This window comes from Pristiophorus japonicus, unplaced genomic scaffold (genome assembly GCF_044704955.1).
Source record: "Pristiophorus japonicus isolate sPriJap1 unplaced genomic scaffold, sPriJap1.hap1 HAP1_SCAFFOLD_160, whole genome shotgun sequence".
Classification (NCBI taxonomy): domain Eukaryota; kingdom Metazoa; phylum Chordata; class Chondrichthyes; family Pristiophoridae; genus Pristiophorus; species Pristiophorus japonicus.
Window position 1 is genome coordinate 546,287 of NW_027251278.1, and position 16,547 is coordinate 562,833.

At 52.4% G+C, this 16,547-nt stretch overlaps 1 protein-coding gene across 1 annotated transcript in view; it reads left to right on the forward strand.

Annotated features, from left to right (window-relative positions):
• Window positions 1–15,659, forward strand: part of LOC139243076 (peroxisomal ATPase PEX6-like) — a 78,748-nt gene extending 63,089 nt beyond the window's left edge. The window contains exons 7-8 of the mRNA XM_070870670.1: window positions 5,600–5,841; window positions 15,392–15,659. Of these exons, the coding sequence (XP_070726771.1) occupies window positions 5,600–5,841; window positions 15,392–15,659 (510 nt within the window). The remainder of the gene's footprint in view (window positions 1–5,599; window positions 5,842–15,391) is intronic.
• Window positions 15,660–16,547: the final 888 nt, after the last annotated feature.

The window sequence follows — 16,547 nt, forward strand, 5'->3', positions numbered from 1 at the left end:
GTCTGTGTGTACACTGACTGGATATCCCAGGGACTGTGTGTGTGTGTACACTGATTGGATTTCCCAGGGACTGTGTGTACACTGACTGGATTTCCCAGGGACCGTGTGTGTGTGCACACTGACTGAAATTCCCAGAGACCGTGTGTGTGTATACACTGACTGGATTCCCCAGGGACCGTGTGTGTGTGTACACTGACTGGATTTCCCAGGCACTGTGTGTACACTGGCTGGATTTCCCAGGGACTGTGTATGTGTACACTGACTGGATTTCCCAGGGACTGCATGTACACTGATTGGTTTTCCCAGGGACTGTGTCTATGTACACTGACTGGATTTCCCAGGGACTGTGTGTACACTGACTGAATTTCCCAGGGACTGTGTGTGTGTGTGCACTGACTGGATTTCCCAGGGACTGCGTGTGTGTGCACAGACTGGATTTCCCAGGGACTGTGTATGTGTGTACACTGACTGGATTTCCCATGGACCGTGTGTGTGTGTACACTGACTGGATTTCCCAGGGACTGTGTGCACACTGGCTGGATTTCCCAGGGACTGTGTGTGTGTACACTGACTGGATTTCCCAGGGACTGCATGTACACTGACTGGATTTCCCAGGGACTGCATGTACACTGACTGGATTTCCCAGGGACTGTGTTTGTGTACACTGACTGGATTTCCGAGGGACTGTGTGTACACTGACTGGATTTCCCAGGGACTGCATGTACACTGACTGGATTTCCCAGGGACTGTGTCTGTGTACACTGACTGGATTTCCGAGGCACTGTGTGTACACTGACTGGATTTCCCAGGGACCGTGTGTGTGTGTACACTGACTGGATTTCCAAGATACTGTGTGTACACTGACTGTATTTCCCAGGGACTGTGTGTGTACACTGACTGGATTTCCCAGGGACTGCGTGTGTGTACACTGACTGAATTTCCCAGGGACCGTGTGTGTGTGTACACTGACTGGATTTTCCAGGAACTGTGTGTACACTGACTGGATTTCCCAGGGACTGTGTGTTTGTGTACACTGACTGGGTTTCCCAGGGACTGCGTGTGTGTACACTGACTGGATTTCCCAGGGACTCCGTGTAAACTGACTGGATTTCGCAGGGACTGTGTGCACACTGGCTGGATTTCCCCGGGACTGTGTGTGTGTGTACACTGACTGGATTTCCCAGAGACTGCATGTACACTGACTGGATTTCCGAGGGACTGTGTGCACACTGGCTGGATTTCCCCAGGACTGTGTGTGTGTACACTGACTGGATTTCCGAGGGACTGTGTGTACACTGACTGGATTTCCCAGGGACCGTGTCTGTGTGTACACTGACTGGATATCCCAGGGACTGTGTGTGTGTATACACCGACTGGATTTCCCAGGGACCGTGTGTGTTTGTACACTGACTGGATTTCCCAGGGACTGTGTGCACTGACTGGAATTCCCAGGGACTGTGTGTGTGTGTACACTGATTGGATTTCCCAGGGACTGTGTGTACACTGACTGGATTTCCCAGGGACTGTGTTTGTGTGTGTACACTGACTCGATTTCCCAGGGACCGTGTCTGTGTGTGCACACTGACTGGATTTCCCAGGGATCGTGTTTGTGTGTGCACACTGACTGGATTTCCCAGGGATCGTGTGTGTGTGTACACTGACTGGATATCCCAGGGACTGTGTGTGTGTGTATACACCGACTGAATATCCCAGGGACCGTGTGTGTGTGTACACTGACTGGATTTCCCAGGGACTGTGTGTACACTGACTTAATTTCCCAGGGACCGTGTGTGTGTGTACACTGACTGGATTTCCCAGGGACTGTGTGTGTACACTGACTGGATTTCCCAGGGACTGCGTGTGTGTACACTGACTGAATTTCCCAGGGACCGTGTGTGTTTGTACACTGACTGGATTTCCCAGGGACTGTGTGTGTGTGTACACTAACTGGATTTCCCAGGGACCGTGTGTGTGTGTGTGTGTGTGTGTGTGTGTGTGTACACTGACTGGATTTCCGAGGGACTGTGTGTACACTGACTGGATTTCCCAGGGAGTGTGTTTGTGTGTGTACACTGACTCGATTTCCCAGGGACCGTGTCTGTGTGTGCACACTGACTGGATTTCCCAGGGATCGTGTGTGTGTGTACACTGACTGGATATCCCAGGGACTGTGTGTTTGTGTATACACCGACTGGATTTCCCAGGGACTGTGTATGTGTGTACACTGACTGGATTTCCCATGGACCGTGTGTGTGTGTACACTGACTGGATTTCCCAGGGACTGTGTGTGTACACTGACTGGATTTCCCAGGGACCGTGTGTGTTTGTACACTGACTGGATTTCCCAGGGACTGTGTGTGTGTGTGTACACTAACTGGATTTCCGAGGGACTGTGTGTACACTGACTGGATTTCCCAGGGACTGCATGTACACTGACTGGATTTCCCAGGGACTGTGTCTGTGTACACTGACTGGATTTCCGAGGGACTGTGTGTACACTGACTGGATTTCCCAGGGACCGTGTGTGTGTGTACACTGACTGGATTTCCAAGATACTGTGTGTACACTGACTGTATTTCCCAGGGACTGTGTGTGTACACTGACTGGATTTCCCAGGGACTGCGTGTGTGTACACTGACTGAATTTCCCAGGGACCGTGTGTGTGTGTACACTGACTGGATTTTCCAGGAACTGTGTGTACACTGACTGGATTTCCCAGGGACTGTGTGTTTGTGTACACTGACTGGGTTTCCCAGGGACTGCGTGTGTGTACACTGACTGGATTTCCCAGGGACTCCGTGTAAACTGACTGGATTTCGCAGGGACTGTGTGCACACTGGCTGGATTTCCCCGGGACTGTGTGTGTGTGTACACTGACTGGATTTCCCAGAGACTGCATGTACACTGACTGGATTTCCGAGGGACTGTGTGCACACTGGCTGGATTTCCCCAGGACTGTGTGTGTGTACACTGACTGGATTTCCGAGGGACTGTGTGTACACTGACTGGATTTCCCAGGGACCGTGTCTGTGTGTACACTGACTGGATATCCCAGGGACTGTGTGTGTGTATACACCGACTGGATTTCCCAGGGACCGTGTGTGTTTGTACACTGACTGGATTTCCCAGGGACTGTGTGCACTGACTGGAATTCCCAGGGACTGTGTGTGTGTGTACACTGATTGGATTTCCCAGGGACTGTGTGTACACTGACTGGATTTCCCAGGGACTGTGTTTGTGTGTGTACACTGACTCGATTTCCCAGGGACCGTGTCTGTGTGTGCACACTGACTGGATTTCCCAGGGATCGTGTTTGTGTGTGCACACTGACTGGATTTCCCAGGGATCGTGTGTGTGTGTACACTGACTGGATATCCCAGGGACTGTGTGTGTGTGTATACACCGACTGAATATCCCAGGGACCGTGTGTGTGTGTACACTGACTGGATTTCCCAGGGACTGTGTGTACACTGACTTAATTTCCCAGGGACCGTGTGTGTGTGTACACTGACTGGATTTCCCAGGGACTGTGTGTGTACACTGACTGGATTTCCCAGGGACTGCGTGTGTGTACACTGACTGAATTTCCCAGGGACCGTGTGTGTTTGTACACTGACTGGATTTCCCAGGGACTGTGTGTGTGTGTACACTAACTGGATTTCCCAGGGACCGTGTGTGTGTGTGTGTGTGTGTGTGTGTGTGTACACTGACTGGATTTCCGAGGGACTGTGTGTACACTGACTGGATTTCCCAGGGAGTGTGTTTGTGTGTGTACACTGACTCGATTTCCCAGGGACCGTGTCTGTGTGTGCACACTGACTGGATTTCCCAGGGATCGTGTGTGTGTGTACACTGACTGGATATCCCAGGGACTGTGTGTTTGTGTATACACCGACTGGATTTCCCAGGGACCGTGTGTGTGTGTACACTGACTGGATTTCCCAGGGACTGTGTGTACACTGACTTAATTTCCCAGGGACCGTGTGTGTGTGTACACTGACTGGATTTCCCAGGGACTGTGTGTGTACACTGACTGGATTTCCCAGGGACCGTGTGTGTTTGTACACTGACTGGATTTCCCAGGGACTGTGTGTGTGTGTGTACACTAACTGGATTTCCCAGGGACTGTGTGTGTGTGCACTGACTGGATTTCCCAGGGACTGTGTGTACACTGACTGTATTTCCCAGGGACTGTGTGTGTGTGTGTGTGTGTGTGTGTGTGTGTGTGTGTGTGTGTGTGTGTGTGTGTACACTGACTGGATTTCCGAGGGACTGTGTGTACACTGACTGGATTTTCCAGGGACTGTGTGTGTGTGTACACTGACTGGATTTCTCAGGGACTGTGTCTACACTGACTGGATTTCCCAGGGACTGTGTGTGTGTACATTGACTGGATTTCACAGGTACTGCGTGTGCACTGACTGGATTTCCCAGGGACTGTGTGTGTGTACATTGACTGGATTTCAGAGGTACTGCGTGTACACTGACTGGATTTCCCAGGGACTGTGTGTGTGTGTGTGTATACACTGATTGGATTTCCCAAGGACTGTGTGTACACTGACTGTATTTCCCAGGGACATATGTGTGTGTACACTGACTGGATTTCCCAGTGTACACTGTGTGTGTACACTGAACCTAATAAGAACAGAAGAAATATGAGCAGGTGTTGGCCATTTGGCCCCTTGAGCCTGCTCCACCATTCAATAAGATCATGGCTGATCCGATCTTGGCCTCAACTCCACTTCCCCGCCTGCTCCCCATAACCTTCACTTCCCTATTGTTCAAAAATCTGTCTATCTCTGCCTTAAATATATTCAATGGCCCAGCCTCCACAGCTCTCTGGGGCAGAGAATTCCAAAGTTTTATGACCCTCAGAGAGAAGAAATTCCTCCTCATTTCTGTTTTAAATGGGCGACCCCCCCGGATGCACTTCCTCCACTTCGGGCGGACTGGTCTTTGGCCAGGGACTCCCAGGTGTCGGTGGGGATGTTGCACTTTATCAGGGAAGCTTCAAGGATGTCCTTGAAACGTTTCCTCTGCCCACCTGGGGTTCGCTTGCTGTGTAGGAGTTCCGAGTAGAGCGCTTGCTTTGGGAGTCTCGTGTCTGGGGCATGCGGACAATGTGGCCCTGCCCAGCGGAGCTGGTCGAGTGTGGTCAGTGCTTCGATGCTGGGGATGTTGGCCTGGTCGAGGACGCTAACGTTGGTGCGTCTGTCCTCCCAGGGGATTTGCAGGATCTTGCGGAGACATCGTTGGTGGTATTTCTCCAGCGATTTGAGGTGTGTACTCTACATGGTCCATGTCTCTGAGCCACACAGGAGGGCGGGTATCACCACAGCCCTGTAGACCATGAGCTTGGTGGTAGATTTGAGGGCCTGGCCTTCGAACACACTCTTCCTCAGGCGGCCGAAGGCTGCACTGGCGCACTGGAGGCGGTGTTGGATCGCGTCGTCAATGTCTGCCTTTGTTGACGAGAGGCTCCCGAGGTATGGGAAATGGTCCACGCAGTACTCCAGGTGTGGCCTCACCAATACCCTGTACAGTTGTAGCTTTTATACTCCATCCCCCTTGCAATAACTGACTCTGAATTTCCCTCTAGGTCAACTGTGTGAGTCTTTCCGCCGATTCCACCGGTGCGTCGGAAGCGAAACTCCAAGCTGCCTTTTCACAATCTGACACTCACCGGCCATGTGTTCTGCTGCTGCGAGACGTCAGCGTGTTCGGGAGAGAGCGCATTGGTGTGGCAGAGGATTCCCGCCTGATTTCTGCACTGCACCGGTTCATCAAGGAGCTGACGCTGCCACCCCAGTACGGCATGAGCCCCCGTCACATAGAAAATAGGTGCAGGAGTCGGCCATTCGGCCCTTCGAGCCTGCACCACTTCATTCTCTGAGCGTTTGCGTCATATTTGACCCTGAAATGAGCTCCCGACCACATATCCACGGCATAACTAAGACCGCCTATTTCCACCTCCGTAACATCGCCCGTCTCCGCCCTTGCCTCAGCTCTTCCACTGCTGAAGCCCTCATCCATGCCTTTGTTACCTCCAGACTTGACTATTCCAACACACTCCTGGTTGGTCTCCCACATTCTACCCTCCATAAACTTGAGGTCATCCAAAACTCGGCTGCCTGTGTCCTAACTCGCACCGAGTCCCGCTCACCCATCACCCCCTGTGCTCGCTGCCCCGTGTCCTAACTCGCACCGAGTCCCGCTCACCCATCACCCCCTGTGCTCACTGCTCCGTGTCCTAACTCGCACCGAGTCCCACTCACCCATCACCCCCTGTGCTCACTGCCTCGTATCCTAACTCGCACCCAGTCCCACTCACCCATCACCCCCTGTGCTCACTGCCTCGTGTCCTAACTCGCACCCAGTCCCACTCACCCATCACCCCCTGTGCTCACTGACCCGTGTCCTAACTCGCACCGAGTCCCGCTCACCCATCACCCCCTGTGCTCACTGCCTCGTGTCCTAACTCGCACCCAGTCCCACTCACCCATCACCCCCTGTGCTCACTGACCCGTGTCCTAACTCGCACCGAGTCCCGCTCACCCATCACCCCCTGTGCTCACTGCTCCCGTGTCCTAACTTGCACCAAGTCCCGCTCACCCATCACCCCCTGTGCTCACTACCCCGTGTCCTAACTCGCACCGAGTCCCGCTCACCCATCACCCCCTGTGCTCGCTGCCCCGTGTCCTAACTCGCACCGAGTCCCGCTCACCCATCACCCCTGTGCTCGCTGACCCGTGTCCTAACTTGCACCAAGTCCCGCTCACCCATCACCCCCTGTGCTCGCTGCCCCGTGTCCTAACTCGCACCGAGTCCCGCTCACCCATCACCCCCTGTGCTCGCTGCCCCGTGTCCTAACTCGCACCGAGTCCCGCTCACCCATCACCCCTGTGCTCGCTGACCCGTGTCCTAACTTGCACCAAGTCCCGCTCACCCATCACCCCCTGTGCTCGCTGCCCCGTGTCCTAACTCGCACCGAGTCCCACTCACCCATCACCCCCTGTGTTCGCTGCCCCGTATCCTAACTCACACCGAGTCCCACTCACCCATCACCCCCTGTGCTCGCTGACCCGTGTCCTAACTCACACCCAGTCCCACTCACCCATCACCCCCTGTGCTCACTGACCCGTGTCCTAACTTACACCGAGTCCCGCTCACCCATCACCCCCTGTGCTCACTGCTCCCGTGTCCTAACTTGCACCAAGTCCCGCTCACCCATCACCCCCTGTGCTCGCCGACCTACATTGGCTCCCGATTAAGCAATGCCTCGATTTCAAAATTCTCATCCTTGTTTTCAAATCCCTCCATGGCCCTCGCCCCTCCCTATCTCTGTAATATCCTCCAGCCCCACAATCCCCCCGAGATGTCTGCGCTCCTCTAATTCTGCTCTCCTGAGCATCCCTGATTATAATCGCTCCACCATCGGTGGCCGGGCCATCTGTTGCCTGGGCCCCAAGCTCTGGAACTCCCTCCCTAAACCTCTCCGCCTCTCTACCTCTCTTTCCTCTTTCAAGCCGCTCCTTAAAACCTACCTCTTTCACCAGGCTTTGGATCACCTGCCCTAATTTCTCTTTAAGCGGCTCGGTGCCAAAATTCTATCTCGAAATACTCCTGTGAAGCACTTTTATAGAATCAGAGAATTGGTACAGCACGGAAAGAGGCCATTCGGCCCATCGAGCCCATGCCCGCTCTCTGCAAGAGCACCTCAGCCAGTCCTACTCCCCCGCCCTTTCCCCGGAGCCCTGTAATTTATTTCCTTCAGGTACTTATCCAACTCCCTTTTGAAAGCCACGATTGAGTCTGCCTCCACCACCCTCTCAGGCAGCGCATTCCAGATCCTAACCACTCGCTGCGTAAAATAGTTTTTCCTCATGTGGCCTTTGGTTCTTCTGCCAATCGCCTTCAAACTGTGTCCCTCTGGTTCCCGACCCTTCCACCAATGGGAACAGTTTCTCTCTCTCTACTCTGTCCAGACCCCTCATGATCTTGAACACCTCGATCAAATCTCCTCTCAACCTTCTCTGCGCCAAGGAGAACAACCCCAGCTTCTCCAGTCTATCCCCGTCACTGAAGTCCCTCATCCCTGGAACCATTCTGGTCAATCTTCTCTGCTTCCTCTCTAAGGCCCTCACATCCTTCCTAAAGTACGGGGCCCAGAATTGGACACAATACTCCAGTTGGGGCTGAACCAGTGTTTTATACAGGTTCATCATCATCTCCCCGCTTTTGTACTCTGTGCCTCTATGGAATATAATGTGGAGAAATGTGAAGTTATCCACTGTGGTCGGAAAAATAGAAAAGCAGAATATTTTTAAATGGTGAGAGATTGGGAAACGTTGATGTTCAGAGGGACCTGGGTTCCTTGTACACCAATCACTGAAAGTTAACCTGCAGGTACAGCAAGCAATTCAGAAAGCAAATGGTATGCTGGCCTTTATTACAGGAGGGTTTGAGTATAAGAGTAATGTCTTACTGCAATTATACAGGACCCTGGTGAGACCACACCTGGAGTATTGTGTACAGTTTTGGTCTCCTACAAGCTGAATTTAGAGAGCTAGGAGCTAAATTAAAAAGTAGGACCTCAAAGGTAGTAATCTCAGGATTGCTACCAGTGCCACGTGCTAATCAGAGTAGGAATCGCAGGATGAATACGTGGCTTGAGGAGTGGTGCAAGAGGAAGGGATTCAAATTCCTGGGACATTGGAACCGGTTCTGGGGGAGGTGGGACCAGTACAAACCGGACGGTCTGCACCTGGGCAGGACCGGAACCAATGTCCTAGGGGGAGTATTTGCGTGTGCTGTTGGGGAGGGGTTAAACTAATATGGCAGGGGGATGGGAACCTATGAAGGGAGACAGAGGGAAGTAGAATGGGGGCAGAAGCAAAAGATAGAAAGAGGAAAAGTAAAAGTGGAGAGCAGAGAAACCCAAGGCAAAAAGCAAAAAGGGCCACATTACATCAACATTCTAAAGGGGCAAAGTGTGTTAAAAAGACAAGCCTGAAGGCTCTGTGCCTCAATGCGAGGAGTATTCGGAATAAGGTGGACGAATTAACTGCGCAGGCAGGTATTAACGAATATGATATAATTGGCATCCAGGGTGACCAAGGCTGGGAACTCAACATCCAGGGGTATTCAACATTTAGGAAGGATAGACAGACAGGAAAAGGAGGTGGGGTAGAGTTGCTGGTTAAAGAGGAAATTAACGCAATAGTAAGGAAGGACATTAGCTTGGATGATGTGGAATCGGTATGGGTGGAGCTACGGAGTCCAAAGGGCAGAAAACGCTAGTGGGAGTTGTGTACAGGCCACCAAACAGTAGTAGTGAGGTTGGGGACAGCATCAAACAAGAAATTAGGGATGTGTGCAATAAAGGTACAGCAGTTATCATGGGCGACTTTAATCTACATATAGATTGGGCCAACCAAACTGGAAGCAATACAGTGGAGGAGGATTTCCTGGAGTGTATTAGGGATGGTTTTCTAGACCAATATGTCGAGGAACCAATCCTAGACTGGGTGATGTGTAATGAGAAATGTGTAATGTGCAAAGTTAAAGCACATGGGATTGGGGTAGTGTGCTGACATGGATTGAGAACTGGTTGTCAGACAGGAAGCAAAGAGTAGGAGTAAATGGGGACATTTCAGAATGGCAGGCAGTGACTAGTGGGGTACCGCAAGGTTCTGTGCTGGGGCCTCAGCTGTTTACACTGTACATTAATGATTTAGATGAGGGGATTAAATGTATTATCTCCAAATTTGCGGATGACACTAAGTTGGGTGGCAGTGTGAGCTGCGAGGAGGATGCTATGAGGCTGCAGAGTGACTTGGATCGGTTAGGTGAGTGGGCAAATGCATGGCAGATGAAGTATAATGTGGATAAATGTGAGGTTATCCACTTTGGTGGTAAAAACAGAGAGACAGACTATTATCTGAATGGTGACAGATTAGGAAAAGGGGAGGTGCAACGAGACCTGGGTGTCATGGTACATCAGTCATTGAAGGTTGACATGCAGGTACAGCAGGCGGTTAAGAAAGCAAATGGCATGTTGACCTTCATAGCGAGGGGATTTGAGTACAGGGGCAGGGAGGTGTTGCTACAGTTGTACAGGGCCTTGGTGAGGCCACACCTGGAGTATTGTGTACAGTTTTGGTCTCCTAACCTGAGGAAGGACATTCTTGCTATTGAGGGAGTGCAGCGAAGGTTCACCAGACTGATTCCCGGGATGGCAGGAGTGACCTATCAAGAAAGACTGGATCAACTGGGCTTGTATTCACTGGAGTTCAGAAGAATGAGAGGGGACCTCATAGAAACGTTTAAAATTCTGATGGGTTTAGACAGGTTAGATGCAGGAAGAATGTTCCCAATGTTGGGGAAGTCCAGAACCAGGGGTCACAGTCTAAGGATAAGGGGTAAGCCATTTAGGACCGAGATGAGGAGAAACATCTTCACCCAGAGAGTGGTGAACCTGTGGAATTCTCTACCACAGAAAGTTGTTGAGGCCAATTCACTAAATATATTCAAAAAGGAGTTAGATGTAGTCCTTACTACTAGCGGGATCAAGGGGTATGGCGAGAAAGCAGGAATGGGGTACTGAAGTTGCATGTTCAGCCATGAACTCATTGAATGGCGGTGCAGGCTAGAAGGGCCAAATGGCCTACTCCTGCACCTATTTTCTATGTTTCTATGACTAATTAACAATCTTGTTGTGCGAGGCCCCTTGGGAAAGAGTGACCATAATATGGTAGAATTCTTTATTAAGATGGAGAGTGACACAGTTAATTTGGAAACTAGGGTCCTGAACTTAAGGAAAGGTAACTTCGATGGTATGAGGTGTGAATTGGCTAGAATAGACTGGCAGAGGATACTTAAAGGGTTGATGGTGGATAGGCAATGGCAAACATTTAAAGATCAAATGGATGAACTTCAGCAATTGTACATCCCTGTCTGGAGTAAAAATAAAACAGGGAAGGTGGCTCAATCGTGGCTAACAAGGGAAATTAAGGATAGTGTTAAATCCAAGGAAGAGGCATATAAATTGGCCAGAAAAAGCAGCAAACCTGAGGACTGGGAGAAATTTAGAATTCAGCAGAGGAGGACAAAGTGTTTAATTAGGAGGGGAAAATAGAGTACGAGAGGAAGCTCGCTGGGAACATAAAAACTGACTGCAAAAGCTTCTATAGATATTTGAAGAGAAAAAGATTAGTGAAGACTAACGTAGGTCCCTTGCATTTGGACTCAGGTGAATTTATAATGGAGAACAAAGAAATGGCAGACCAATTGAACAAATACTTTTGTTCTGTCTTCACTAAGGAAGACACATATAACCACCTGGAAATACTGGGGGACCGAGGGCCTAGTGAGAAGGAGGAACTGAGGGAAATCCTTATTAGTCAGGAAATTGTGTTAGGGAAATTGATGGGATTGAAGGCCGATAAATCTCCGGGGCCTGATAGTCTGCATCCCAGAGTACTTAAGGAGGTGGCCATAGAAATAGTGGATGCATTGGTGATCATTTTCCAACAGTCTATCGACTCTGGATCAGTTCCTATGGACTGGAGGGTAGCTAATGTAACACCACTTTTTAAAAAGGAGGGAGAGAGAAAACGGGTAATTATAGACCGGTTAGCCTGACATCAGTAGTGAGGAAAATGTTGGAAGCAATTATTAAAGATGAAATAGCAGCGCATTCGGAAAGCAGTGACAGGATTGGTCCAAGTCAGCATGGATTTATGAAAGGGAAATCATGTTTGACAAATCTTCTAGAATTTTTTGAGGATGTAACTAGTAGAGTGGACAAGGGAGAACCAGTGGATGTGGTGCATTTGGACTTTCAAAAGGCTTTTGACAAGGTCCCACACAAGAGATTGGTGTGCAAAATCAAAGCACATGGTATTGGGGGTAATGTACTCAAGTGGATAGAGAACTGGTTGGCAGAGAGTCGGGATAAACGGGTCCTTTTCAGAATGGCAGACAGTGACTAGTGAGGTGCCGCAGGGCTCAGTGCTGGGACCCCAGCTATTTACAATATACATCAATGATTTAGATGAAGGAATTGAGTGTAATATCTCCAAGTTTGCAGATGACACTAAGCTGGGTGGCAGTGTGAGCTGTGAGGAGGATGCTAAGAGGCTGCAGGGTGATTTGGACAGGTTAGGTGAGTGGGCAAATGCATGGTAGATGCAGTATAATGTGGATAAATGTGAAGTTATCCACTTTGGTGGCAGAAACACGAAGGCAGAATATTATCTGAATGGTGACAGATTAGGAAAAGGGAAGGTGCAACGAGACCTGGGTGTCATGGGACATCAGTCATTGAAAGTTGGCATGCAGGTACAGCAGGCAGTGAAGAAGGCAAATAGTATGTTGGCCTTCATAGCTAGGGGATTTGAGTATAGGAGCAGGGAGGTCTTACTGCAGTTGTACAGGGCCTTGGTGAGGCCTCACCTGGAATATTGTGTTCAGTTTTAGTCTCCTAATCTGAGGAAGGGCGTTCTTGCTATTGAGGGAGTGCAGCGAAGGTTCACCAGACTGATTCCCGGGATGGGGGGATTGTCCAATGAGGAGAGATTGAGCAGACTAGGCCTATAATCTCTCGAGTTTAGAAAAATGAGAGGTGATCTCATTAAAACATACAACATTCTTACAGGGCTTGAGAGGAAAGATGCAGGGAGGATGTTTCACCCCGGGCTGGGGAGTCTAGAACCAGGGGTCACAGTCTCAGGATAAGGGGTCGGCCATTTAGGACTGAAATGAGGAGGAATTTCTTCCCTCAGAGGGTGGTGAATCGCTGGAATTCTCTGCCCCAGAGGGCTGTGGAGGCTCAGTCATTGAGTATATTCAAGGCTGAGATCGATAGATTTTTGGATATTAAGGGAATAGAGGGATATGGGGACAGTGCAGGAAAGTGGAGTTGAGGTCGAAGATCAGCCGTGATCTCATTGAATGGCGGAGCAGGCTCGAGGGGCCGAATGGCCGACTCCTGCTCCTAATTCATATGTTATGTTCTTTTGAAGCCCAGGATCCCGTAAGCCTTTTTAACCGCTTTCTCAACCTGCCCTGCCACCTCAATGATTTGTGTACACATACCTCTCTGTTCCTGCACCCCCTTTAGGATTGTACCCTTCAGTTTATATTGCCTCTCCTCATTCTTCCCACCAAAATGTATCACTTCGAACTTTTCTGCGTTAAATGTTATCTCCCACGTGTCCGCCCATTACACCAGCCTGTCTGTGCCTTCCTGAAGTCTGTCACTGTCCTGCTCACTGTTCACTATACCTCCAAGTTTTGTGTCATGCCTTGGAACGTTTTACTACTTTAAAGGCGCTATATACAAGATGCTACAGTGTCCAGTGTCTGAGACCCCCTCCATGTGTCTGATTGGTTTGCCCCAGTGTCTGAGACCCCCCTCCCTGTATATGATTGGTTTGCCCCAGTGTCTGAGACCCCCCTCCCTGAGTCTGATTGGTTTGCCCCAGTGTCTGAGACCTCTCGCTCTGTGTCTGATTGGTTTGCCCCAGTGTCTGAGACCCCCTCTCTGTATATGATTGGTTTGCCCCAGTATCTGAGACCCCCTCCCTGAGTCTGATTGGTTTGCCCCAGTGTCTGAATTGGTTTGCCCCAGTGTCTGAGACCCCCCTCCCTGTATATGATTGGTTTGCCCCAGTGTCTGAGACCTCCCTCTCTGTGTCTGATTGGTTTGCCCCAGTGTCTGAGCCCTCCCCCCCCCCCCCCCCCCCGTTCTCCGTTTCGGCTGCCCCCAAAAGTTTGTCACCATCCTCCGCCTGCTCCACGACGACATGCAGGCCGTGATCCTGACCAATGGATCCACCACAGACCCAACCCACATCCGGACCGGGGTCAAGCAGGGCTGCGTCATCGCCCCAACCCTCTTCTCGATCTTCCTCGCTGCAATGCTCCATCTCACAGTCAACAAGCTCCCCGCTGGAGTGGAACTAAACCACAGAACCAGTGGGAACCTGTTCAACCTTCGTCGCCTCCAGGCCAGGTCCAAGACCGTCCCATCCTCTGTCGTCGAGCTACAGTACGCGGGCGATGTTTGTGTCTGCGCACATTCAGAGGCCGAACTCCAAGCCTTCGTCAATATCTTCACTGAGGCATACGAGTGCATGGGCCTTACACTAAACATCCGCAAGACAAAGGTCCTCCACCAGCCTGCCCCCGCCACACAGCACTGCCCCCGCCACACAGCACTGCCCCCCCCCCCCCCCCGGTCATCAAAATTCACGGCGCGGCCCTGGACAACGTGGACCATTTTCCATACCTCGGGAGTTTACTATCAGCAAGGGCAAACATCAACAATGAGGTCCAACACCGCCTCTAGTGTGCCAGCGCAGCCTTCGGTCGCCTGAGGAAGAGAGTGTTCGAAGATCAGGCCCTCAAATCTGGCACCAAGCTCATGGTCTACACGGCTGTAGTAATACCCGCCCTCCTGTATGGTTCAGAGACATGGACCATGTACAAGTCGCTGGAGAAATACCACCAACGATGTCTCCGCAAGATCCTGCAAATCCCCTGGGAGGACAGACGCACCAACGTCAGTGTTCTCGATCAGGCCAACATCCCCAGCATCGAAGCACTGACCACACTCGACCAGCTCCGCTGGGCGGACCACATTGTCCGCAGGTCCGACACGGGACTCCCAAAGCAAGCGCTCCACTCTGAACTACACGGCAAATGAGCCCCAGGTGGGCAGCGGAAACGTTACAGGGACCACCCTCAAAGCCTCCCTGATAAAGTGCAACATCCCCACCGGCTCCTGGGAGTCCCTGGACAAAGACCGCCCTAAGTGGAGGAAGTGCATCCGGGAGGGCGCTGAGCACCTCGAGTCTCGTCGCCGAGAGCATGCAGAAACCAAGCGCAGGCAGCGGAAGGAGCGTGCGGCAAACCAGACTCCCCACCCTCCCTTTCCTTCAACCACCGTCTGTCCCACCTGTGACAGAGGCTATAATTCCCATATTGGACTGTTCAGTCACCTGAGAACTCACTTTGAGTCTTCCTCGAACTCGAGGGACTGCCTATGATGATGCTGTAAATGATTGGCTTGCCTGAGTGTCTCCCTCCCTGCATCTGATTGGTTTCCCCCAGTGTGTGAGACCCCCTCCCTGTATTTGATTGGTTTGCCCCAGTGTGTGAGACCCCCTCCCTGTATCTGATTGGTTTGCCCCAGTGTCTGACCCCCCCCTTCCTGTATCTGATTGGTTTGCCCCAGTGTCTAACACCCCTCCCTGTATCTGATTGGTTTCCCCCAGTGTGTGAGACCCCCTCCCTGTATCTGATTGGCTTGGCCCCAGTGTCTGACCCCCCTCCCTGTATCTGATTGGCTTGGCCTAGTGTCTGACCCCCCTGTGATTGGTTTCAGTGATTACCCGGTGGTGGTGCTCGGGACCGTGGAGCGGCTGCAGGATGTATTTGCTGACGTACAGACAGCGTTTCTCCATGAGGTGGCGATGGGGAGCCTCTCGGTGGAGCAGAGGAAGATCATGTTGGCGGCACTCAGTGCTGAGCTCCCATTGGGCAAGGATGTCAACCTGGCAAAGATCGGCAAGCTCACGGCCGTGAGTATCCCACCCACCCAGACACCGCACGGCCACCGAGACCCTGACCAAGGGGGGTCGGGGGGAGTGTGACTGGGGGTCAGGGGGGGTGTGACTGGGACTGGGGGTCAGGGGGGGAGTGTGACTGGGGGTCAGGGGGAGTGTGACTGGGACTGGGGGTCAGGGGGAGTGTGACTGGGACTGGGGTCAGGGGGGAGTGTGACTGGGGTCAGGGGGGAGTGTGACTGGGGGTCAGGGGGGAGTGTGACTGGGGGTCAGGGGGAGTGTGACGGGGTCAGGGGGAGTGACTGGGGTTCAGGGGGGAGTGACTGGGGGTCGGGGAGGAGTGTGACTGGGGGTCGGGGAGTGTGACTGGGGGTCAGGGGGGAGTGACTGGGGGTCAGGGGGGAGTGTGACTGGGGGTCAGGGGGGAGTGTGACTGGGGGTCAGGGGGAGTGTGACTGGGGGTCAGGGGGGAGTGTGACTGGGGGTCAGAGGGGAGTGTGACTGGGGGTCAGGGGGAGTGACTTGGGGGTCAGGGGTGAGTGTGACTGGGGGTCGGGGGGAGTGTGACTGGGGGTCAGGGGGGAGTGACTGGGGGTCAGGGGGAGTGTGACTGGGAGTAGGGGGAGTGTGAGTGGGGGTCGGGGGGGAGTGTGACTGGGGGTCACGGTGGAGTGTGACTGGGGGTCAGGGGGGAGTGTGACTGGGGGTCAGGGGGGAGTGTGACTGGGGGTCAGGGGGAGTGACTGGGGGTCAGGGGGAGTGTGACTGGGGGTCGGGGAGTGTGACTGGGGGTCAGGGGGAGTGTGACTGGGGGTCAGGGGGGAGTGTGACTGGGGGTCGGGGAGAGTGACTGGGACAGGGGGGAGTGTGACTGGGGGTCGGGGGGGAGTGTGACTGGGGGTCGGGGGGAGTGTGACTGGGGGTCAGGGGGGAGTGTGACTGGGGGTCAGGGGGGAGTGTGACTGGGGGTCAGGG